Here is a 27,281-nt window from a genome sequence, read left to right on the forward strand (position 1 = left end):
TGAGGAGAGATGAGCGAGCCCATCGTGTTGTCTTCCGGGGACGAAGAGGACGCGATTTCCGGTGAAGTGATCACGATCAGTTCATCAGACGAGGAGGCGTTCCAGAAGCCGAGCTTTACCCCGAGAAGTCGGCGTGCCCGAGCACGCTCGCGGTCGCCCCGTGGTCCTTCCCCTCGCGGCGTCAAACGTGCAGGGAGCCGGGCGGACACTGTACCACTCCCTGATACTGGTGACCCTATCTACATCTCCGAAGACGAAGACAACAGTGCTGATCGCGCAGACGGCGGGAGAGGAGCTGACAATGCAGGTAACCATGCCGCTGGGACATGCATGTTTCAGGTCACGTGCTAAACATAAAATTTTGGCGGTAGGGTGACGAAAATGTACGCACAAATAAACATAAAAACCTGCTCATAACCTGACGTAGTTCCAATAGGCTGTTTATTGTCTTAACTAGTTTGTATCATTTGTGAAATATACGGCTACTTGTTAGGTGATTTGGTAGGAGAGCTAAATGGAAAAAGAAAAGCGGAAGTGATTGTTTGTCACATCCATGTCCAGTGGGGATTCCCCTATTTTACCGTTGAGGGTGAAACAAATGAAGGGGAATTCGCGCCTGATGTAAGCGAGTTTGGCAGAAACACAGTCTAGATACATTCTGATACACTAAATTTGAGTCTTTAGATCCATCATGGGTTTGTATAGAAAATGTTTTCTGACAACCATAACTGGAAATTTCCATGTATTTGTTATACAAATTATGCTCCTTGATCTGCATATTTGTTATTGTATTAAACCGATATTTGCTACCTAGGTTATCATAAGAAATGATTTTGTCCTACAAAATTGGAAGCAAAATGGTATTTTGTGTGACCAAAATTCATGAAAAGTCAGTCTAGCTAGGGACTACTTGTGATTTGTTATGGGACTCAGGGACCTAGACTCTAGAGCAGGGCTCAACTGGAGACAAAATAAATGGCATTTGTCTACAACTAAAGATTGAACAAAACCTGTTCTAATTCTAATGGATTGTATATGCATGTCTTCTCCCTTGTCATTTGGCCCATTTTTCATGGGTTGGGTTGTTTGTCACATGCACAGAGAACGCTGTATGATGACAGCCACCTGTTTCAGGGGAAGTCAGTGGGTCAGGAGAGATTCATCAATGTCAGTTCCCCTCCAACATGCTACTCAGAGGTAGCCTGAGTGCCAGCCTTTTTAGCTTCCATACGCTACCCAAGCTCCGCTGCCAGCCTTTTTAGCTTCCATACGCTATCCAAGCTCCGCTGCCGGCAGCGGAGCTTGGGTAGCGCACGGAAGCTAAAAAGGCTGGCACTCAGGCTAGCTTGGAGGTGATGGCAAGTTATTTTTCCATGGAGTCATGGACCTACATGACAGTTGACAAATTGCTGGGCTCCCAGCCAAGAAGGGCCTTCTAGTTCTACTGTGGAACCATATCTTTGTGTGGGAGTGACTTGACCAGGGGTCAATGAATGGTACTGGAATTTATTCATATGAGCTCACTGGGCTCAAATTTAGATCTTTGAAAAAAATCACGAACAAGAACATTGTGTGCCAGGTTGAATGGATCACTTCTTTGATTGAATAGTCCATCCAACAGACATTTGTACATGTAGTTTGTCTTGGAGTCACTTTCAAGTAACACAGTATCCAAACCTATTATGGATAGTTGGCTACCAAGTCTGTTTTGCCCTCTCCTATTTGGGTACTAGTAGAGGACGAAAAAAGACTATGCAGCTAGCTGTAAAAGGCTTGGATACCACACTAACTTTCAAGACCATGGGCTGAAGGGGGACCATGCAATTTGACCAGTGGCAAACCAGGTTATACAATCCCCGTGTACCAAGCAGTACATCTAGACACAGTGACACCTCTACATATATTTCCAGAACAATTGGTAGTCCTATCATATAGCCAGGACATGCTTCCCAAAGAGCCAAGAGCGTGCTTAGAGTCCACAGAAATGTACTTAGTTTCTCATGGCCCCATATCAAGTTTCTAATAATGCATTAAAAAATCATATTTCCTTTTGACAGACCACACCAGACCCTGTAGGATTGCTACCCCAATAGACTGGAAGCCGATACATGCTTGGGTTATGTAATTTTAGGAGAGGGCAAATGGGGTCAAATTCTAGGGAGTTTGATTTGTAACACATCAGTTTGGAATTAGCATTGAAGGGCCTGAAGGTTGTCAGGTCACACAAACTAGATTTTATGGATAACAGCCATGCATGCATTGATTTTACCTGCTTTCTGCATGTGCAAAATTCTGCAAATCAACTTTAAGAAATCTCCATGTCCAAGGTATTGTCAGAAAACAACCCATGAAGAAATGAGCTGTTCTGTTTGTTTACTTGCTTGTTTGTTTGTTTATTTTTTCCTTCATGCGCTCGCAACATTTGATTTGATTTCATAACTTTTACCCGTCTTACATATGCATGTGCACTGTTCCCTCAGGTCTCTTGTCTACCAGAAGTTTCGCCAGTCCGATTGTCAAGTCAGAACAGGGAGCTGAAGATCACCAGGCACTTGTGAATGGAACTTCAGCCATCTCTACACTAGTTGCTCCCATCACGTGTCAAGCAACCCTGAGTCTGAAAGAGGAGGGTGACCCTAGTAGTTATTACAAGACAGAGAGTGTAGACAGAGATCCAGGCATGGGTAACAGCACCAGCAGCTCTGGGCCAGATGCAGTGTCTGGAGAGCTGGAGGACAGGACAGTCAGCTACCATACCAACCAGGTGTCCATGGAACAATCTGACGTGTTTAAGATGGAGCCTAGTCTGGCAGACTCTGACGAAGACTTGCAGGCAGCGATTAAGGCATCTCAGGAGCTTGCGCAGTTTGAGAAAGTGACAGAGGAGGAAGCCTTGAGGATTGCAATTCAAAGGTCTCTAGCAGATTCGGTTCAGAACAGGGACAGTTCCCAAGAGTCTGACGATGACCCTGACCTTGCCAAAGCCATTGCTCTGTCAAGGGCAGAACAGCAGACCTCTCAAGGTCGTGGAGACATCAGGGAGGCTGTAGTGGCCGGGCCAAGTGGAGTTCCTAATCATAGTAATACTTTTATTGCTCCCTCCTCTCAATCCTCATCAGACAGTGTCATGTGGGAAAACATGACAAATCCTAAGGTAGAAACACCATCTAGGCATGGGGAAAGTGATGAAGATGTCCCAGTGCAGCCGTTCTGCAATCCTTACACACCTGTATTGCCCTTGAACCAAAGTGATATTGATGATTCAGCAAGCAAGGAGACATCACACCTTACCTCATACTCCCCAAAGAAAGGAAAGGGAAAAGGGAAAGGAAAGGGCAAAGGGTCAGCAAGTCCCAAGATGCTGAAGTCTCCAGTGAAGAAGTTGTCTGAGGAAGAGATGGACAGTGACCTGGAAATGGCTCTTGTCCTGTCACAGGCTGAGGCCAACACTCAGAAACAACTCATGGAGGAGGAAGATCTGATGCTACAGAAAGTATGTGCAGAGTCATTAAAGGTGAGGATACATGCTTTAGGAACCTTTTCAGACTCTTCCATGCCCTGTATATATAGAATACAACACGGTATATTCTGTATCGCCCGAGGTACCGGCCCAGCCGTGGGTCGTATCGCCCGTAGGCCTTTATTTATGTCATGCCCTCCCCGAAAAACACACATTTCAATGTGAAATGTGTCTAAAGTTGAGAGAGTTTTGTGTCCTCGAACAAAAAAAATTTGTTTCCAAACTCCAAATCCGGTATACAAATTTTCGACAGCGGCACAACCAGCACACTCAATATGCATCCTAAATATTCTATGGAAGCCTGTGTGATAAAAGTAGAACCCTGTGTGATACGGAAAATTATCACACGATGCGGAACACCCGTATCAAACATTTTCGCAGCCCAGGTATGACATAAATTGAAATACAGTATCTCGTGAGTTGTATATTCATTATTTCTATCTCAATGCTCTCAAATATGCATGTCTCCCCTGTGATGCAAGCAGTTTTCACGGGTTTGAATTCATCTGTTGACCCATCATCCATCTAGTATGATCTACATGCTAGTTGTGCTGATAATGACTAGCCTGAGCTGGGTACCATCCTCTGTAGTAACCACTGGCTCGGGTTCTTTTCACTTGGGTGGTTAGCAAGCAAAAAGATTCAACCAGGATTGTACTTCGGAGGATAGTAACCAGTTTAGACAGCTTAGTTTAGTGAAGGAAAGTCCCAATGTGAGATCTCTACATTGACATTGACTGAGGTCAATTGCATCCTTCATTATTTGTATACACCATTACATCTGTACAAGTAATTTTTAACAACTTGTAATCTTTGCCGTTTGTTTACAACTTACTTCCCTCGAGTAACACTGAAATAAGAATAACTGTTTCGCCTTTCTAACTTTTGAAAGTACAATCAGCAATTCCCCTAATATTATAGTTTTGCATTTTACACAACCTCACAAAAGAATCAGGAACATCTTTGATGCTGTTTTATGTGATGTGCTCAGGCATGATGTACTTGTGTTGACCAATGAGACCTGTGGGGGGGTGAGGACACTGGATGTTCTGCTGCAGTACCATAACAAGCCGTTAGGGGCTAAAAATCTGGTAATATCTAGGTCTCATCAAGACTTAGTCATATCACCAAGACAATCCTTCCAGGCCTTCTTGAGTTATGCTGTTCATCAACAAACATATTATTTATTTAGATTATTACAAACACTACAATTAGTACCAAAAACATAACCAATTTAGCAAAGGTAACAAGCAAGTAACACCAAAGACAGCTGCTCCAAACTGTTACCTGGCTGCACCATCGTGTTTATGGCTATGATGGAGCATATGGCCTTGACACAGTTACATGTAATTTGCACATTTTTACATTGGTTTAGGAAAACATAGTCAGGAAACATCTTTGCTACCATTGCTGTTAATGCAATAGGAGGACTGAAAACACTTTTTTTCCTGCTTGCCAATTTTCATTTATCTCTTTGGGATACTGTATACCGTATGTTTGGTTTAAGAAATTTCTGTGTATCAAAGCTGTCCTGTCGAGTTGGCTCCAAATGTCAGGTAAGTATTTTCCCAGTGTTCTTTTATGATCAGAAAGTGATCAGTTAGGACAGTTGCTTAATGTTTTATAGTGTTTCCATAGAAATGCTGATATCTTAAGAGGAATAATCTTCCATTTGATCGCATCTAGGGTTTTCAGTCCCTAATGATATGCGCATAAGGGATGCTAAATCTACCGCTTTGAGCAGCCACCTTTGGGAGACTCTGACATAGCATTTTTACCTGATATCCTATTTATTACTTTATTATGATTGGAATAAATTGCAGGTGACTATGATCTGTGCTGAATTCAGCCATAGAATACCGGTAACAGTTTATAACCTATAGTGTTAAAGAGATGTTATTTTGTCAGCAGGGACCACTTTTCATCAGGTTTTTAGGATGATTTTATGGCCTACTTTTTATGTGATACAGTATATGATTGGACGTGCAACCCGGCTATGACTAGTAGTGACATGAGGTTCTATGTGATGTAATGCCCTAACATAGCACGTCTTTTCACACGCTTGAACTCATGGCGCACCATCCCTAGTTGCCAGAGGGTGGTATGGCTTTGATAAATGAATTTTGAACACATTCATCTAAAGAACATTCTTGGATAAGAAATGCATTCATACTGTTCATCAGCCCTTCACGCTCTGCGTCACAAGCGGCAAACACTGCGAAATGTTTTTGTGAATGTACCTTTCGATTTTGTGCCACACTAGACAATGTACTTAGATTAGGACGCTTTTGTACTGTTGCTGTCTTCAGAAGTTGGTGGTGAATTTAAGTAAACAGAAATAAGAATTCGATTCCTTGATCTAGCTTTCTTTTGACATTAAAATGCACTTCTCACCTCATGTGAGGATGGCTGTATCTAGCGCAATCCAGCTCATGTTTCGACAAAAAAATGGGCAGAATGCACTGACTGCGGCGGCCCAACTAAGACCCCGTTCACACTCATTTTTTTCAATCGCGATTGAAGTATAATCGCGATTGTTCGATCCGATCGCAATTAAACGCAAAGAAACTTTTGCGTTCACACTGCTTTTCGCCAAGTGGATTAAAGTACGCCGTGATCCGATCGCGATTGCAGCACGATTGAAGCATGCTATCGGCGATCATCTGGTAAATGTTGTTGTTGTTGTTGTCCTTGTTTTGTGTCTATTTTTCCGCTAGACATTGCCACTTGGTGCGGTAAATGTCCCTCTTTCGGTGACATTTCCCCAGTTTCGCCTGCACCTCCTTTCTCCCCCAGATTGCGATGAGGACCCTGGTCTCCTCATCGCGCCATCTGCCACCAGCTGAAGTTGCTGACGGAGTTTTATTCTTCTTCTTGGGCATTGTTGACGATCAAAAGTTGTTGTTGTTGTAAGAGAGCGATCTGACGTGCGGCTTGGGTTTGTTTTCCCGCGCGATGTGAACTATGACCCCACGTACCCGGATGTATGACCTCCCACCCCCGGAACCAGCCGAAATCTCCGCCGATCGCGATGGAATGAATCGTAGTTGTGTTCACACTCAAAATTTGATAGGATTGGATTGGATCCGATCACGATTAATCCAATCAAACTACCTCCGGAGGTAGTTACAATCCAATCGCGATTGAAAAAAATGAGTGTGAACGGGGTCTAACAAAATCATTGCGAAAAAACGACACCGCTCACATCAACAAAACTCTGTCTAATATTATAGTACTTAGTCAATTTTCATAGACCGTACAGTCTACAGATCATACAGTCATGTATGTTAGAGTGTAACAAATCTTTTGAGCTCGCAGTCTGTTGTCCTGATTGTGTTTCCTTGGCTGAAAAGTGCCCGGATGTGGCCCAGATATGGCCGCCCCTCCAGTGGGAGACAGAGCGATACAGCGCGAAGCTCGAACCTTTGCAAGTGCAAGTCTTAAGGTGGACTAATGTAAACAAGGCCAGAAATTGATCTGGGGGAATGTTCACCAAGGGAACTTAAAGAAATTAGATTTCCACGACCCCATACCTTCACAGACTGATGTTAGCCATATCGGGAAGTATATTATAATTGTTTTCCATTCATTATGCAACTAAGGACCTCATTTGCATACATTATGTCAGTTGATCATCTTCTCTACCCAAATAATACAAGTTGTTCAAGGTATAAAATCTTAGGGAAGAAGGCTTTTGTAGTATTTCCCGAAATTATGTAGATGAGGCCCTCATTTGCATGATTTATGTCTGGTTGTGTCCACATCTACTTAACTTCCAAATGCTGCAAGAATGAAATCCCCATCATTTACCATTATGGAGTTATAGTATATTGCTTTTGATTATGCAAATTAGGTATTCATTTGCATAATTGATAGCCATTAATATTCCTCTCTTTCCCAGTTACATATGTCACATGTTTAAGAGTCCTATAATGGAATGCAGCGGGTTTATATACTTTCCTCATTAATTATGCAAATTAGCCAGATTTGCATAAATCTTGTCAATCATCACTCAAGCTATCTATACACCAAATATCATGATGAACCGTCAACCCCTTCTTGAGTTATTCCCATTCAAAGTTTGAAACGAAATGGGCTCCTGCAGCTCAAAAAAAACTGCTAGGGGGGCCAAACCTACACAACTTACTCTGCCTCCCAAGAGCTGTCTACCTTTCAAAAATCATGACCAGAAAACGAGATATCAAACCCGGAAGTACCGCTGCTGTACCATAGCAAGCCAATAGCAAGCCAAAAATCTAATCATTTCGAGGTCTCAAGAATACCTACCCACATAACAAGTATGAAGACAATCCATCCATCCATTCTCGAGTTATCGTGTTCACACACAGACACACACACGAACACTGACGAAAATATAACCTTCTGGGCTAAGGTATAAAAGTTTTTTAACCATTTCCTTTACACTTGCGTTTGAAACCATCCTGTAGTACAACAGGTAATACATTGGAAACTCAGTGTCAAGAATTCCTCTAAAAGAGGTCACTATGAAAACTGAAAATAAAACCACCTCTAACGGTTCAAGATTTACACATACTAGGAGAGCAGATGTGACAGTATTTCTGTAGTTTGCAAATGCATTTTGTTGTCTAGAGGCATATCATTAATATTTTACAAGAATATTTTTTTATATTATCTGTTGTTTACTGTAATATTGCAATTATTGCAATCAGTAGTTTTGGTGAAGACAAATGGTTTCCTTTTTAGTACGACTTTAGGACCTTTGATTTGTTTTCCTTCAATACTCCCCTCGATTTCTTTTTGGTTGGTCCCCTCGGGAACTATTTATAGTACTATGCGTCAGTGTCTTGTGACAGGATTATTACGTGTCAGGGAGGGTCTACAAGAGGTTTTCATGGTTTTAGATACAATTCTGGGTCCTATGGGGTCGAAAATCAATAACCTGGATATCTTGATACCTCATTAGAGATAACTGTTTCTAGATATAATCTATATCTATTGATGTTCAATAAAGCGTCACAAATGTGGTTTGACAGGAAGTAGTTACACACTCTACATTATATAAATGCAACTGAAACACGTATAGATCACAAAATCATGTTTCAGGTTGTTATTAATACTAACGGGGGTGCCCTAAGATGTCACGCGTCCTAACATGGCACAGATTTTTTACTGATCTTGTTTTGCATAAGCATGTCGTGTTTGTGACCACTGACTACGCTGATAAGGAAGGTTGATAAATCAGGTTCATACACATAGCTGTCATTTTCATTTAAAACATATGTGTATATATTCATTTCTTGTTTCGTCAAAAATTGTTTTTTGACAATAATGGTGGTAGCGCTGAGTAGAGGGTCGCGGCGTAGCTAGACGGCCTGGTGCCTAAATATACGACCTGTGTCAGGCAAATACACAACTATATACACATAAGAAAGATCACTTAATAAAACACTCAAAATTTGGGTCTGTAAGTGTTTGTTGAAAAGAAAAACGACCAAAGAAAAACAACCTTAAACATCGCTGTCGTCTGGCGACGTTGTTTTCTCGCCTTTTTTTCTGGCCGCGATGGTCCCGGTACAATTCAACACTAGATTGGTACTATGTATAAAAAGGAAACTGAATGCTGAGATGGCGAAGATATTTTCCAATAAGTAGACAAAGTATTGTTGATTTAAGCGGTGTCGTTTTTTTGTAATGATTTTGTGAGTCGGGCCGCATTCAATACGTACGTCGAGCCGCGCGCACAGTGCGTTGTAGCCTATTCCCCGTGAAAATATGAGCTGGGATGCGCTAGACATAGCCCTTCTCACATGAAAAGAGAAGTGCACTCAGCCAAAATTTTCCGGTCAAAAGAAAGCTAAAATATAGTAGCCTACAAGCCTTGTTTACATTTTCTTAACTTTATCACAAACTTCCGGATTCCGAAGAGAGCAAAATTACAAAAGCGTGCTAAGTTAGGCACACTATCTGGCGTAGCACTAAATCAGAACGAACATTTGCGAAAACATCTCACAGCATTTCCCGCTTGTAACGCAGATTGTGAAGGGCTCATGAACAATATGAATGCATTTCTTATCCAAGTATGGTCTTCAGATGACTATATTCAAAATTCATGCATTAAAACCTGACCACTCTCTGGCAACCAGCGATGGAGCGCCGTGAGTTCGAGCGCGTAAAAAAATGGGACATCTTAGGGCACCCCCGTTAATACTGATAGAAAGGAATTGTCTAGGGCAAACAAGTCAATATTGGGCAATGTTGAATGATCAAAAGACAAATGCTTATTTTATAACAGTGATAATCTTATACGTATGCGTGGGTACAAACATTCAGAAGAAACCAACATGCAGTGTCATATACATATGTAGTTGTTTTTAGATTTAATTTGTTTTTATTTTGTCACACATACTTTGAGTGTTTTTGACTGTTTTCCCACAAGGTATGATCAATAGGACCTTTGCTAGATCATACCATAAAACAGTTTCCTATTATTTTGTTTGCCTGGTAGGTCATTCCGTATGCCCTTTTCTTTTAATTAGCTAAAGCTGTTGTTTTGGTAGAGATAATGCTCCCTACTAGACCCTCACAGGTATTTCCCCATGATGCAATCATTCTGGTCCTGCTGGACCAATCGCCTAGAGTCAGGTGGCACTGGCATGCAAATGAGTCATGTGACTCAACACAATAGCTACTGCTACTCCCAGGGGAGTGTGTATTGTGTTCTTGTGGAGCATGTTGGCTGACCAAAGTCTGCTATCAGGTTCATCTTGTTTGGTGAGCTGGACACACCTTGTTTGGAATGGTCAACGAGGGCAACAGCTGTATGAATCGGTTGGTTTGATTGCTTTGTTGGCTGGTATGCCCTTGCAACTGTCTGTAGGACAGCCTGTCTGTCCCCACGTGTGCACATATCTACATGCTTATGTTTTACCACTTCCTTATTTGGGCCACTGTGTCATTATCCCACCATTTTGTCCCAATTTGCATCATAGCTGGCCCCTTAGAAATGCTTGGCTATGTTCAGTTGTCTAACACTTGACTTTTTAGTTTCAGCATGGAACAGGTGTCAGTTGATCTGCCATCCATGCTGCATGGATCATGAAGCCATTTGCTTTCAATTTGTTAACACCTGCCACAATTGAGACTCCGACAGTCTGCTTTCAAACAATCATTATAATTTCAATGACTAAATTAGCTAGTTGACAGTATCAAATGATACAGTGTAATCATGATTTGATTTTAATGTGGTCTAGATATGCGAGATACATAGAGCACTGAAGAATTATGAAGACAGCACAGACATGTAGAGACCCAAAATGAACCCTTGGTGTTTCCTGCAATGGCGACAGTCCTGGGGGTATAGCATAATCCTTACTTTGTGTATATACGTGCACAAAAATAAAGACCCGGTATAGCAGTAGAGAAAAGTCAAGAAGGCATTGAAACAATGTTTTATCCATCTGACAGCAATGTCTGTTCAACAAATTTTGGGCTCCATATATACTCCATGTAGCTGGTAGTCTGGCAATATAGGTCCTAAGCTTGCAAAACATGTTCTGCGACATGTCAATTGTTGATTAAATGGTAGAAACACACTGAAATGCTCCAGGAATGTTGGCTGTGTTACAGTCTTATTATACATGTTATGATGTAGGTGTCTCAAAAAATAAAGATATGAATTGATAAAGCCGTAAACCTCCCTATATATACAGTGTATGTGTATTCCTGACATACACCTGTATCTTCAAAGAATACAAATATTGACAGACATGTATTGGCAAACAAGTTGCCATGTTAAAAGAAATATGATATCAGTAAATTTTGTCACCATGGACCGTTTAATTACCAGAATTGCTTTGAGGCGAATAGTGCTAAATGGTATCTCTCTTTATCACCCTAGCTCTATTCTTGGCTACCATTATTTTCCCCATACGTGTATGCCAGCATGTTTTGTATCACATTACGTTGTTTTAAGTGCATTTTATGTATGCATTTGCAGTGAGTGGTGGTAACAGGCAATTGGATGTTTTTGCTTCAAGGCGACAGAATTCCTCAAGATTTACTGCACAAAAGCTTTTAAGCAACAAAGCAGAATTGATATTATGTTTCAAGCACACTCACAAACACATGCCAGGGCTGTAGCCAGGATTTTATTTTAGTGTAATTGTAATAGCGAGTTAGCATATATCAGCTAGCTGAGGGGATGGTGTGGAACAGTGTTTCCGCCAGAGGGGCGTCTTCCCGTCAAATGACGGCCTTATGTCGCTTTGGACGGCCTGAACTCAGACATAGGCCGTCCTCTTTAAAAAAAAAAGACAAACTAAATGCCGAGAAATCGGTAAAAAATACGAGAGGTCAGCATAATTTCTTTGTTTTTCTTTGTTACTGCGGGCGTGGGGACGCTCTATATCGTTGGACATTCACACTCTTTTGTTTGTTGCTATTGTTAAGCTTGCGAAGAATCGATGTCGGTGCCTTTGGCATACGGCGATCTCATTAAAAACCCGTTTTTCAAGACTCAATCGAAGAAAGTCATCGCAGAAAACAAGGAAAAACGTAAACAAAACAAGAATTTCGCCCATGCATTTCAGCCTCTACCTCGTCATTTGCCGCGATTCGCCATCATTTCTGACCGTATTCGACACAACATATATTCCTTTGAATGTTTTTCCGTGAAAATTCTCCATATGTACCGTAGAAAATTCACATAAGTCATGACGCTCGCTCGAGTCTCTCGAGTCGCAAGGCAACCTGCTCCGTCCCGGGCCGTCCGCCATGTTTTGAAGCTCATTGATATGCAAGGTTCTAAGCCCTGATTGGTCCGCGTCATAAAACCTGTGCTCTGATTGGTTGACGGCAAGATGTCACGTGAGCACAGGGCGGGAAAACCCCTTATACACCTCAGGCGTTTCTGGTCAATATAGATCGCATTTTGTGACGATTGAAGCAGTATTATAGCGACTTTCGTGACAAATTGATTTTGAAAAATTAACAGTCTTTTCTGATCACATTCAGTTACTTTTCCAGGTCAATTAATTTTCGCAGTACGGTCAATTAATTTTCGCGGTACGGTCAATTAATTTTCGCGGTACGGCCCTCCCCAAGTGGACGGCCTCTCAGTCGCGGTCTGGCGGAAACACTGGTGTGGAATGATCAAAAGACAAATGCTTATTTTATAACAGTGAGGCCTTTCCAGGGAGAGGAGAATTTGAAGATGTAAGATGTAAGATAAAATTTGGCCTTCTAAGGCTACCCATGGTAGGAGGGCTTAATTTCTTTCAGACCACGTAATGATTATTAGAAGGATTTTTGTCAGTTTTGTTTGCCAGCACAGCATGTTTTTTCTTTTGTCTGATTCTAGACCTGTACATGATATGATAATGCCTCTCATTAAGGGCAGGTTTACACGAGGCACTTAGGACAAGTGTCCTAGCACAAATGTTGTGTGGTGAGTGTCGCCGGACAGATTTTTACCCGTGTAAACGGGCCTCGCGACGCGCCACGGCTTTTTTCTTGAAGCGCGTCCAGGGTTGGAGTAGGACACACCACGGGGAGTCTGCGACACATCCAATCCTTGTGTAAACGGACCAGTGTCACAGCAGCCCATTTCCGTGTCGCAGTAGGTCAGGGGCCACGTGCAAATTTCTCATTTTCCGTGCTTGCCTTATTAAACCACACCGAAAACAGCAAGCTTGTCCGTTTGTATCCATTCCATATCCCTCTCGTTGCTTTTCTTTACTTCTTGTTTCTGAATGTTGACTCTTCGTAAGCTTTCACTCCCTTTGATGATAGCAACAGCGACAAAGATGCCTACCCGTCGACTGATATCATGGTACCGATGCCTCCCTACGACGTCCAAACTGTCCTCTGCACCATGCCCGGCGCGAGAGAAGAAGAAAATTTTCTCGCAGGAAAAACAAAAACAGTGCTTCTTATCCCGTCATTTTGTAAGCCCGCGCTGTCCAAGGTTGCGGCAGGTCACCACGGGAAAACTGTCTTAGGCGAATGTCCTACGGCAAATGTCCTACGTCGTGCAAAGTGCCTCGTGTAAACCGGCCATAAGTATGTCCTCGAATGGCTTATTGATTTACACATCTAGAAGTATAGTATAGTGTTATGCCTTTACAAATGTCTGAATGGATTCTATTATTAGATGTGTTCTTTGACAGTTATTTTTGTTTGCCCAAACATTCTGCATGTAAGCGTTTCATAAAAGATGTGTGATGTGAATGTAAGTTTGCATTTTTCAGTTGGGTTCTTTATTCCTAAGGAGGGCCTTTCACAGGACTGTGCCAAGTTGTGCCAGACATTCTTCATTCTGCAGTCCAGTGAGATACCTGCTTTACACTAACAGTAGTTTATTGTAGAGCAGGGGTTCATCTAAATCAGGAAAGAGGGGCACTGCACCCTCTGGTTTCAGCCCAGCGCCCCCTTGTCAAATTCAGATTTTAGCCTAATATCCAGCATACAGCCTTCACTCAGCAATCGATTCTTCCATAAATACATAGAATTTGCTCGCTTGCCTGTGTGTTTCCCTCTTGTTTAATTTTTCTAGAAAAACCCCTGGTAGAGGCTGCAAAAGTTAAATCACCTATAATTGTCGTTGGTACAATGTAGTTTTTCAAAGCATTTTTGCTATTGGAAACTTGTCCAACCCTGACTTCCGCCACATGTATATTCCCCTGTTATACACAACTACTATGACACAGTGTGTGGTATGTAAACTCTGATCTATAATATATGTCATGATCATATGCATCAGAATCGAACCTCCAAACGTTATGCTCTAATCCTAATTACATGTAGGGTTTTTTGTGATAGACAAGTATGAGGATTTCAGGGCAGCTATAATGTAGGGTTTAGCATACGACCAGTGAGTGCACAGGTCCAAAATAACTCACAGGTAATTTAAGGTGAACTGTCATGGCAGCAAAAGGGCCCTGTTTTACAGGTGTTACAGGTTTGCACTTGTTGCCTTGATACCATGTTTTCCTACGTTTAAAATTGGCCATATGGACTTTTTTTAGTGTTAGTTCACCTTTTGTATCTGCAGGGTATACTACTACTAGTACATAGTTGTACTGGTAAGACTATTGTACCTGTTAATAGTTGACCTTAGCAACAAATGATGTGAGGGGGCAGTGTCGTCACTGCTGTTTTTCCAAAGAGGTATGGCCTGTCAACTATTCTTTTGTTGGAACATGTTGCAATTCAGTGGTAGAAATACTTTTTTCCGGTGTTCTGAAAATAGTGCAATATTGCAGAATGTCAAAATTTTGTTCTGCAATTTGAAAATATTTTCTGTAAATACACAAGCCTCCATACTACAACCTTCTCAACCTAATAATGCCAATGTTTATATCACATCATATCTAGCTTTGCAACATTGCTGTAATTCTTTATTCTCTCACCCCATGATACTAGTCTATCTTTAATTTTTACAAGCAAAGTTTGCAACAGGAAAAACATAACGTGTGTGAAAAATAGTTCAAATGAAAAGCAAATTTACTTTATTGAAATGGCAACAGCCATGTGTAAGAAGTATATGGCAGCATGTCTGAAAATTCCTGATTTACTTGCTTTGGCTTTATGTTTGCAGTTTTGCTGTGAGCTCTCATACTCATAGGGAAGTCACCATACCGGGAACATGTACCTGAAGTCAATCTCATACACCGGTACTGTTTCAACTGCAAACTTAAAACACAACAAATGCCTCCTTTCCCTTCTACTGCAAAATGAGTCCCCCTGAATGATTTACGGTATATCACTCGCATGGCAGTGGTGAGACTTTCTTTGCACCTGTTTTCTCACATAAAAGTCCTTACAGATGGGTAGATAACTTGACAAGAGGTTCAATCATTGATAGAAGTTTTTAGGTTCAACCACCAAATTTGTTCAGTTTTTTATTGTCAAGATCACAACAGATCGAACAGATTTGATTTTGAGGGTCACAAGACCCCAGGAAGGCGGCTACAAAAGTGTGTAGTGCTATATAAGGCGTGGAAAGAAAAGGCATCAAATAACAACCACCTGCCATGTTTTGATACCCACATACATGGACGCTGATGTAATCCTTGGACAGACTCCCATTTTGAGTTCCATCTTACATTTATAGAATCAGTAAGGTGACTACATATTGCAAGTACAAGGCATTTGACCCAATACAAGTCATAATGGAGGATTTAGCTTTCAGCCACCTGTCATGCTTAGATGTCTACATTTAAGTCTGTACATGTATTTATATCATACCTGGGCAACTACATGTACGTGAAACTTACAAGCACTACTGCAGTGTTCTCGTCAGCCTGAAATATTTACCCGTCATTTCAATTGTGCTGGAGGGAAGAACATATCGAGCGCCGAAGGCGCGAGGCATCGCGCCGGAGGCGTGACCATGATAGGGGGTCCAGGGGTATTCTCCCCCGGAAAATTTTGGAATCTAGACCCTCTGAAACGCTATTTCCTGCATTCTGAGGGGCAAATTTCTTGGTAGAATAAGCTTAGTTTAATGACATCTCTTTCGGTGAAAAATTACACAAGGGTTTCAGGCTTAATTTTTGGGGGAGGCGTGCCGTCATCGCGGTAAGATCGAATGTTCACACACAAGCTACATTTCTATGTTGTATACAATCGGCAAAGAAAAGAAAATTAAGCACAACAAAACTTTATTACGTATCTACGCCCTACCAAAAATACACACAGAATAAGTCGGCAAAAATAAAATTTTTCAACACTTGTCCCGTATGCTCCCTGTAATTATTGAACATAATGAGGAATTTGACACCCTACTTTGAGAAAAGAACGCCATAAAGACGTCCATTTTTTTTCTCCCATGTTTTCCACGGTTAATTATCTCCGGTAACTGCACTGAATGTCTTCAAAAGTTGTCGATTCAAGCCTTCCAACAGCCGCTTCGTCGTGCGATCCTTGCAATCCCCGCCATTCCCTTAACATCTCGCAAATTCACGCTTAGCTGAAATCACGCGAGTAGCGAGACTCGCATGTCATTGGTCGGTATTTCTTGACGCGACGGAGACGACGCACTGTGATTGGTGGAATAGAATATCTGACGCCTGTTTACCATTTCTTACGGGTAGAAAGCGCATGCAACTCAGCCGCCGCGGCTTAAAACTTTAATAATATTTTACAGATTACAGAAAGCCTGATAGCTATAGGAATATTTCTGAATTTTTAGGCTTCTTTGATAACAATAACTGACGGTGAACCGAGAGGGACAAAACAGAAATAAACGTCAGCCCGATGCGACCAGCCAAAACTGTGGGGAGGGCGGCGCATGACGCCAAGTTTTCGGCGGCCACCAAATATCCACCACGGCGCTCTTTCTGTGTGGCTGGGGTTGTCGCCGGCGGACATTAGAAATGATCTAGATCGCCCTCGTCGCGAACTTCCGGTGATCCTCTGGAGTTTTTGCAAAATTCTAAACTCTGTCTAAATATCTTTACACACCGATTTTTGTCCATTAAAAATGACGGGTTGGGCAAAAATGTTGTCCGTCATGCGCGACAAAAACCCGTCAAATGACGGGAGGACGGGCGCTGGCGAGAGCACTGCACTACTGTAACGGTAGTTGTTCTTTGATGTCTGCATATACAGTAGTATACCTACATGTATGTGTACAATGTATATCTTTGAGTAAATCATGTATGGAGGCATGCATTGATAGTCATCAGGCTGACTTTAAAGGTGTATATGTTGCTAGTTCAAGGCATTGAACAAATACATTTAAAAGCATTAAATTGCAGTTTTTCTATATCCTCGGGTAAATTATGTCTGGAGGCTTACATCAATAGTGAAGGCTTTTTCAAATGCACAACATTGGGGTCTACTGGGGATTCAAACCTGAACCTTTAGATTCTAAGCTAATAAACCTAACCACAAGGCCACCTTGCCACCTGACTAGAGTGATGTGCCTTTTTTCCACAGGTAGCTTCATGTAAATCTGCATGTACAAACTGTACATTCCACCAAGTATATGCCCTGCGTGCTACTGTTCCAAAGGGATATCCACCTTATCTAATCAACTACGGGAAAGTAAATATTTGATGAGAAAGTCATCATGTATTAATTTGTAGATGCCACTCAGAAGTGCTCTAACATACAGGGTAGGCTCATGAAGAGTCATGCTAGATAATGGTAATACACACCTGCGTGCGACTCATTAATTCAACATGTACATTCACAAAATCAGGGGTGACGCAACAAGTCATCTGTTTTTGATGATAGGATCAATAAACAAGACTAATCTAAACCTGTAATCATGGGTCTTGTATCAGATACTGTAAATCACTTTAATATTTCGTTTCATTTCAAGGCATCCTCATTTGAGGTGAAGCATAATATAGCGGCAGGAAAATATAGCTGTTGGGCGAAAATGGAGTAGGTCACGGCACTTAATGTTTACGGTTGGAACAAACATCACTGTCTGAAATATTAGTGATCAAATACTAGCGATGATGAAATTTTAGCTGTTGACTAGTGACCATTAAATTAGCTAAAATTAAGTTACAGTTAACAAATCAAGAATTGCAGTACGATTACATTTTCCCCTACACCTGTTGGTTAGCATATAGAAAGCTGTTTCTTTATCATTTACATGTATCTCTAGGGAGCCTACCAAGGATTTCACAATATAAGTAATGGTGTATGGTTTATTAATGATAATGCTACATGTACTTGATGGAGAACAAAGGAACAGTGGCATAACAGGGTGTTTCATTGTACACATCTGCTGAAATGTGTAAACTTATTATTACTACCTGTATACATTGAAAGCAGTATTGTAGAACAAATAGATTCTGTATTGACAAGATGAAAATGTTTATACAGCCGTGTCTGTCTTTTCACATTCACACTGTATGGATTGCTTACCTGGAATGTGTGTGGGTGCCCATATAGACAATGTTTGTTTTATTTTCCAGACAGTCTCATTGTCAATGCAAATGTACTATTGACGCACCTAGACAATGTTTCATCTCATTTTTCAGGTAACCTTTTTACAGTGTATGCTATGAATGCACATGTCAATAGACTATGCTTGAATTAACATGCTAGTATTCATGTAAATGACCAACATGTTGTTGAAACGTTGTACTTCATTCTGGTTTGTGCAGGACTTCAGCAGGACCCGAGGTACCAACCAGCAGTTCCTCCCAGCTGTAGCAGGTACAGCTCTTCAGCTGCCGAATGGAACAGCCTGCTCCCACAACGGTAGCGACTCCTCTCATCTCCCACCTGGACCATTCTCACTGCAGGGCGATTACGTAGGGACGTTTTCAACTGTGTGTAGCAAGTCTATGGGTGGCAGCTTGTCCGACAGCAGGAAAAGGTCTGAAAGCTGTCTGTCAGATGAGAGCCCGGCGAAAAGGGCGAATATGACCAACATTGAATGTGGCACAAAGGATGTCTCTTCACACAAACTAGCAAGTAGGACTTTGGCTGGCTCTTTTAAACTGTTGGAAAAGGCTAGCTCTATAAAATCCAAGTCTCCAAGCAAGAGCAAATCATCCTGTGGGTCTCCATCCTTAAACACTCCAAAAAAACACAAAACTGATGGAGGTACAAAAGGGGAGAACAGCCCGACTGTAAATGGTGTCCACGAAAGCTCCATCAAGATGAAGGACTGTCGCGTTGCCTTGAAGAGGCTGACGGAAGAGGAAATTGTGAGGCACAGCCCCAAGGCAAAATTGATTAAAAGACAAAGAGGGTCAGATTCTGACTCAAGTGACTGGGCAACACCAAGAAAGCGGCACAGGTCAGGTAAGAGAAAGCCCATAGTCTTGTCCGATGATTCTGACACAGATATCCCTGATGGTGGTCCCAATAATAACATAGTGGGAAACAACACATCCACTGAGTTATCAACTGCAACAAGAGAGCCAATAGAGAAGAGCAAATGTCAGCTTTTCTTGAAAGATCCACCATCTCCCGCTGACTATACATCTTCACTGGAAACGCTCACAAGAAGTGCTGACAAAGGAATTGAACATTTGTCCCATGTTAGTAATACAAAAGAGACAGCAGCAGTGGTAAGTGATGATCACACCAGCAGTAGAGGCCAGGCAGAGTCAGAAGAGGATTCAGTTATAGTCTCTGATGGCAGAATAAGCTCCAAGGACATGAGTGACGATGCACTCCCTGACCTGGAGTTGATATCATACTGTCCAGCAGTGAAAGAGAGGTATAGCAGTGATGACTTACCTGATTTAGAGATCATAGATTCCTACTTCCCATCAGCTTGTGTGCAAGTTCCTGTTGTCAAGAAGGAGCCGTGTAGTGACAGCGCTAGAAGCTGTGCAGAATCGCCAGTGCAGTGGAGAAGGAAACATAGAAAAGTCATTGAACCTAAGAAATTACAGACATTGATAACGGACTATAAACTGCACAATGACCATGGTGGTCTATCAGCGTCGAAGCCTCAGTCCTTGCATAAGAAGAAGAAGAAGACATTTGGTCAGCTTCGCTCCAACATGCTGAACTCTTGTGAGGATGCAGAAGAATACGACACCTATCTGAACCTGATAAAGTCCTTCACCACCCGTCTCCGCGCAAACTCGCCAGACACAACAAAGTTCATCATTAAGGAGATCCTTCTGAAGAGTAAAAGTGAGACCATTGCATCAGAAGCATTTCAGGTCCTTGAACATGTCCAGAATTTTCACCCCTTTGAGGCAAAGTCAGAATCTGATGCCAAATGGTTCTGGACGCTTTTACAAACACTGTGCAAGAATCTAGGTCTCACAGAAGAGTCCGTTGCACCTTTGAATGTTGTGTCTTTCTACAACAACGCTCATGCTCTGCAATATCTGGTGAAATTGTGTGAGAATGACCTCAAGAGACATCTGAAGTCCAAGTCTCCCCAGCATTCCCTGGTGAGACAGTTTTCCTCAGAGAGACATTACCAACAAGTTGAGGAGCTTCTCAGGTGGACTGTTAACTCTGTAGAGCTGGAACACTGGACAGTCGCTGCAAATGGCTGCAATACACCCAAGAAGAAGTCTCAATCCTCAAACAGGACTGTGTCCTTTGGGAACATTGTGCAGGCAAATGCACCATCGTGCTTACAATCTCTACAGAAACTGCTGCTATTAGTTGAAAAGGCCAGTGACAGTCCTAACAGAGACTGTCAGAAGATGGGGAATGAGCTGCTCACTTCATACATCTGTTTGCCAAGGTGGGGTAATGATACATGTACATCATATTGTGATTCCTCATCAAACATTTTGACAATATTTTCATAGATTTCATGACATGAGAAACACACGAAACAAAACACACAGCTCTTATCATAGTCATAGCTTTTCCTTATGTTTTTCTCCCCTCTTACCTACTGATTTTCAAAAGGATGTCGTCTGTAAAAGTAATGACCAATTATTTGAGTATTGATGGATGTTCATAAGACACTTCTTACTTTATGTTCATGCCTGGAAATTTGAGATGTGCTCCTTATTTCAGGCCGAGAACTTATTGAATGCCCTTCAAATGATTGTTTACATTATGCCATTTTTGTATTGTGAAGAAACTTCCATGTCTACCTTAATGTGTTATTAACAAAGCCCTTTAAAACCCTTTCTCCAGACTGAGCGATTGTCGACTGCTACTTCAAACCATGCAAGCTCACCAACTCAGGCTCTGGTAGGCAGACCTTCTATTCCTTTTCGGTGGACTTATTGGTTGCAATGTTCACTAATGTGTGAAAGAGAAGTACCAAATGATGAGGTCTTCAACTAACTGAAACTGACTTTTCTATTCTACTAAGACTTGAATGAACAAAGGTTGTTGTTTTCTTCAGTTGACTCCTTGTGTCCAGCTAAGTCTTGTAGATGAAGTAAACATTTCAATATTCATTTGCCAACATTCAGTATGAACACTGTATCTTGAACAGGAAGGCTGCCAGGTTGCCAAGAATTCTCTTTGTTCAAAAATCTGAAATGTCATTGCAGTTTTAGAGAGAGTTATTTAAGTGGTATGCTTTGTCAGCTGAATAGAAGCACCTAAAAAGCTCATGGCTGGCCTGGATGATAATGTGCTTGGCATGTATTTCAATGCGTATATTTTTGTACACTTAAGTCATAAATGCCATTCTGCCACCACAGGTTCCTGGAGGTGATGTTCTACAATCAGTGCAATGAGTACTCCCATGGGCTGCCCCTCTCAATCAAGAAGATAACCAGTTCCTTCTTCAGGTGCAAACCACGAGCGCTAGCGGAGGTGGAGGAGGAAGGAGATGACAAGATGGGACCTGTGAGGGAGGCCTGCGAGGAACTGGCCATGCTGCTGTTCTCCATCCTTCAGAGCTACACCAGGGTGAAGATGGGTGAGACTAACTTACAGATTATCTACAGAATTTTATTCATACTTAGGCCACAGCAAGTTAATTTTATGGATGATATCCTCTGCAAACTCCAAATTTAGTGCGCGTAGGGGAAAAAACAAGGTGGGCAAAAAAAACAAGGCATCCACATTTTCAAACTTGAATACGATAAAGCATGTAAGAAGAATTGAAGCGATATAACACAGTATTACAACAAGTCTTTTATCCATGTATTCAGTAAAACATCAACTAACACTGATGTCAACATTAAAGTAATCAAATTATGGATTTAGATCCGGGTCTGTATAGCAAGATGGCAGAGACAAGGTTTCCATACACTGGGCACGGGAGTCTCCTGAGTCATGAGACAGGCTGACGGTGACAACATGTTGCTGGCTTTGCTCACTTTTCCTCAGCTGAAGTTCTCTAGCTCTCCGTTATGGCATCTAGAACATTTTTGCAATAGAACACAGTAGTTTGCGACATATTGTACTATTTTCGGTATGTTGACCATTGCCGAAGGGTAAAAAAAAGTTTTTTATTTTCAAAATCAGGCGAAAATCAATGTATGCGCTGATTTCATCCATAAAATTTACTTGCTGTGGCCTTCATCCTTATCTGCATGTCTACGGTTTTAAGACAGGTACACACCATGAATGAAGTATGTTTGTTTCCGGTTGAACTTTCTAAGTTTGTCTTCACCTCATTTACATTTATATTTACATTTGTTTATATCAATTCATAGTTTTTGGTTAGATACCCGTTGGACTGCAGATCTTTCTCAGTTTCTGATAAAAGGTTGTGGATGCTACTTCTGACCGTTTTCAAAATTCATCCAGTTGCTTGAGTGACTGTTCCCCGGCATATCTTACTACCTGGATGCCTATTAAACCTTCACGGATGAATGAATAAAGTAGCTGTTTGAATCAGGAATTCAGGATTAATCAAGATACTGATTTATTGAGAAATGTTCTTTTCTTAATGACTGATTTCGCCTCTTTCTACATGTGCAGGTCAACATCGCTCTACATCCTCAGTCCCCAGAGAGATGACAAAGCTTCTCCCCACACCTTCTACATCCACCGAGCACAGCTTGTCAACATTAGACATACAGGCACTGCAACAGCTTCCGGGAGAAGTGGAGAGCTTGAGGCTCCGCCTGGAGGACTTGTGCTCACCTCTGTCTAGAAGGACACACAACTACCTCCAACAAATGGTGGTCCTGGGAAAGTCTGTCCAGCAAGGTTGTATGAAGAGAGGAGAGAGAAGTTAAGGGCTAGACTGTCTGAGTTTGTTAAAATAGTTGGGATGTTGCTCATGAACAAATTAGATGACATCACCTGCTTTTCATTTATGCTTCTCATCTGAATCACATTTAGGCAGAAACCTTACTTACAAGGAAAACACAATGGTCAAAAACATTGCTTACAAAGACAATTCAGTTTTGTGTCATCTCATGACAAGCATAAAAAGTATGTAGATAAAGTACCTCTTATGAGAAATTGCACTGTTCATTAGGTTTGGGCTTCAGAAGTTTTGCTGCACTTGTCAGTAAAGTGCTGTCATGAAACATTTTATGAGATATTAAGTTTGTGATGAAAAACATATCTCTATAAGGAGAGGCTAAATTCCAAAATCAAGCAACCAACATTGGGGGGAAATAAACATGGATCCCAAACAAATCAATGTCCAGCTGCATGTGATATTGTTAGTACACTTTTGGGAAATTTGTTGAGAGCACCTGATAAATGTAGCAGAAGTTGATTCAGCACCTTTTGTTTAAGAAAGACATGTACCTGTGTGACTATGATTGGCTGTTCTGTGGGTTTTTTTCCAATTCACATGAGAGATTAGCAAAAAAGATGAACAGGAATGGTTACTTTATAATGAATATACATGTGTAGACTAGCACTTAACAAAATGTAAATGATGTGACATGTTATTCAGGTCTATTGAAGTAGATCCCAAGACCTCACCCACAATTATTGAAATTATACTCTTTACTGGGCTGATATGCAACATGGAAGAAACATTGCTGGTCAATTACCATGATATTATAATTGTGAATGAAATATTTCAGCACAAATTGTTAGCACTTTTTCTTCATTGGACACTTGAATGTATGTTTAGAAGTGGAGTGTCTGTGAATACAGTATAAGATGTTATACAAACAGTGTTGTGTATAAGTTGTACTATTCAATGCAAATTGTTGCAGTGACTTTAAGAGTTATGATTTAATCACTGTGCAATTTCTGAAATCAGTCAGTTTTTTGTTAAGCTGTAAAGCCAGTATCACCTTTACAGACAGAACATCTGTTTGAAGTCATTTAGCCAGTAACACCATTGTGGACAGAAAATTATTATATCCCTCTCATTCTAAAGTATTGGAACACTGACAGGGTGTATATTTTCCTCAGGAGGGAAACTTGTAAAAAAAAACTTGTAAAAGTTTTGAATGTGTTGAAAATACTTAGTAAGGTCCTGGAAATTTAAAAAATCATGAAGTTATGTCACAGGGTTCTGGAGGGTCTGCCATTTTGTGCCATAGCAGTGAAGTTAGTGAAAGATATGAAAAAGCTTACTTGTGATGCTCACTGTTTTGTAACTCTACATGTATATCTGCAGGGCCCAAGAAAGGAGCTGATAACAATGGCTGCTGAAGGAACGTTTCTTGCAATAAGCAATATAGTCCACCAGTGTTAGTCCTACATAATACATGTAACTAGTGCATAAGATCTGTTGAAAAAGTACATACTGTTGTGCATATCCATGAAAGAGCGGGGGAACTCTTGTATTTTTGCAATGAAAGTGCTGTAGAAGCAAGAACTAGGCTTCATCAAAAAAGTATACATTTGTATTGCATTTGGTCAGTGTTTGATAGAGGTTACTTTAATGAACTAATACTACTGTAGTGTATAGACATGTAATGTGATTAATTTCAAACTTTTGCTTACTCCCGCCTATATATATAAGCAAGAGACTTTGTTCTTATTGACGTTTGGCATGTTATTTAATGACATCGACAAAGGATGTTCAGGTGAATTGAGGTATTGTTGGATACTGATGGTAAAACTTGCCAATGTAGCTGACACTCAGAAGGGTGTGGGGAGGGGACTGACTGCAGTCCTGCTTCATGTCTTACAGTTTGGGGTTCATTTTTATACATTTTTGGTGTGTTTTTGGATGTCTTATTACTTAACATACAATCACATTGGGATGAGGAAGCCAGGAGAAAAGGTGTAGACCATGTAAAGGTGTAGTCAAAGTGCAGCACTATTCAGCACTGTTTATGCACATGACCATGGGTCATATCACATTGGAGTCCTCTGGGAACCCCCACTACCCCACACAACTTTCTTTGCTTTTAAGAGTAGTGTGCTAGTTTGATGTGTAGTTTTTAAGCGATTAATTTCTTTTGAAGATAGCTGCATTATTGTGCAGCACTGAAACGATGAATTTGGCTGTCAGACAAGAACATTCCGTTTCCATTCATTCCTCACCTTGGTTAGTTATATGGACTGAAAAAGATTGATATTGTTATCGTGTTTGTTTTTTAAGTTTTTTGGATAGTATGTTGGCAGAAATTGTTATGCCATGCTATGTGTTATTGTAATGTAAAAGCAGATATGTCAATGTAAATAATGTAAGTTGGAAGGAGTTGAGAGTACATGCTTTTTTCAGACTGTTGGCCGTCATTTTGCTGGCCGTATCTCTGTGGAGAGATTGCATATTATCAGTGCAAAAGAGTCTAATAGTATATTTTCTCATGTTCATACATGTATGTATTTGTCAACTATGTATTTCATTGTACAAAAGTTTTGTATTTTTCCACGAAGTACACTCCTTCTCTGTAAACCTGTTGACAATTAAATTATGGTCTTTTCAGAAAGTGGAAGTTGTTGTCTTCTGATGATGTTAAAATGTACCAGGCTTTTCACAATTATTTGTCTCAACAGATGTTGATGTTTGAAGTTCTTATCAATTTTAGGTCTACTACTTTGAAATTACTGACAGAAACGTCATTTTAGGATTTGTAAAGCTGGCATCTCTCTGGACTGCGGCTTGTTTGCGAGTGACATTCGCCAACTTGCTGTGAACAATTGCCAGCTAAATCCCAATAGAAGCCAATATGTCGCCTGAAATTGCAATTTTTTTAAAGCTAAGGCCACACTAATTTTTTTTGGTTGCTTCTGGGAATAGCCTCTTCTGTTTTTCCCATTTTGAAAAAAGGTAAAAGTGCGTCGCCATTCCCATTCACAAATTTGTACTCAGGAGTTAACTATTTGTAAGACCAAATAGCCACCATAATAGATTATAAAGGCCTACCTAAAAAGTGTGGTCACAGTTACAATTTTTCATTTATTACAACTATTTCTCAATATCAAGCCATATATTACAGGGTAAAAGGTAATGCTGTTACTGAAATTCTAGTACTAGATCAAAGAAAGGAGGGCATTGCATAAAATGAGCCATACAAAGCTGAAACTTGAATAATCCTCTTATTCTTTATGTTATGTAAATATAGAATACAACACGGGGTATTTCGTATCACCCGAGGTACCGGGCGATCCGACCCGCGGGAGGGCTGGGACCGAGGGTGATGCGGAATACAACGTGTTGTATTTTATTTATGTCATACCTTGGTTTCCTAGCAACCGTTGCTAAGAAACATTCTTTTCGAATGGGCTCCACCCTTAAAAATATCAAGTACAATTTGAACAATTCTACCTATATTTTGCACCAATCGCCTAGACTATCATACCCACCCGAGAAAACACACATTTCAATGCGGAAAGCGCCAGCCTTGAAGTTGAGGGAGGTTTGTGTCCTCGAACACAAAACTGTAAGAACATTGATTCTAACCTCCGAATCCGGTATTCGAATTTCCGACGTTGGCGCAACCGGCGCGCTCGAAATGCATTCGAAATATTCTATGGAAGCCTGTGTGATAACACTCCCGAACCCTATGTGATCCGGATAGTTATCACACGGTCCGGAACACCCGTATCAGGCCCAGGCATGACATAAACCCTTTTATGTCATGCCTGGGCCTGATACGGGTGTTCCGGACCGTGTGATAACTATCCGGATCACATAGGGTTCGGAAGTACACAGGCTTCCATAGAATATTTCGAACGCATTTCGAGCGCGCCGGTTGTGCGGCCGTCGGAAATTCGAATACCGGACTTCGGAGATTGGAATCAATATTGCTACAGTTTCTTGTTCGAGGACACAAAACTCCCTCAACTTCTGGCGCATTCCGCATTGAAATGTATATTTTCGCGGGTGGGTATGACCAAGGTATGACATAAATAAAATACAACACGTTGTATTCCGCATCACCCTCGGTCCCAGCCCTCCCGCGGGTCGGATCGCCCTCCGGCCTACGGCTGTCGGGCGATCCGACCCGCGGTCGGGCTGGTACCTCGGGTGATACGGAATACCCCGTGT

At 41.3% G+C, this 27,281-nt stretch overlaps 1 protein-coding gene across 1 annotated transcript; it reads left to right on the plus strand.

Moving 5' to 3' along the window:
- The first annotated feature begins 9 nt into the window (after positions 1-9).
- On the plus strand, positions 10-25,725 carry LOC136430797 (serine-rich adhesin for platelets-like). Its single transcript, XM_066421751.1, has 6 exons — positions 10-307; positions 2,481-3,514; positions 18,631-20,690; positions 21,095-21,151; positions 21,613-21,833; positions 22,844-25,725. Exons 1-6 carry the CDS (start codon positions 10-12, stop codon positions 23,101-23,103), a joined length of 3,930 nt encoding a protein of 1,309 aa, XP_066277848.1. The 3' UTR covers positions 23,104-25,725.
- Positions 25,726-27,281: the final 1,556 nt, after the last annotated feature.

Source organism: Branchiostoma lanceolatum, chromosome 3 (assembly GCF_035083965.1).
Source record: "Branchiostoma lanceolatum isolate klBraLanc5 chromosome 3, klBraLanc5.hap2, whole genome shotgun sequence".
Lineage (NCBI taxonomy): Eukaryota > Metazoa > Chordata > Leptocardii > Amphioxiformes > Branchiostomatidae > Branchiostoma > Branchiostoma lanceolatum.

Bases quoted from the DNA above. Each gene is read 5' to 3' on its own strand.
- LOC136430797 (XM_066421751.1), top strand. From the start codon at position 10: ATGAGCGAGCCCATCGTGTTGTCTTCCGGGGACGAAGAGGACGCGATT. The intron at 3,515-18,630 runs GTGAGGATACAT...TGGTTTGTGCAG, and splicing joins TATGTGCAGAGTCATTAAAG to GACTTCAGCAGGACCCGAGG. The intron at 21,834-22,843 runs GTGAGACTAACT...CTACATGTGCAG, and splicing joins CTACACCAGGGTGAAGATGG to GTCAACATCGCTCTACATCC.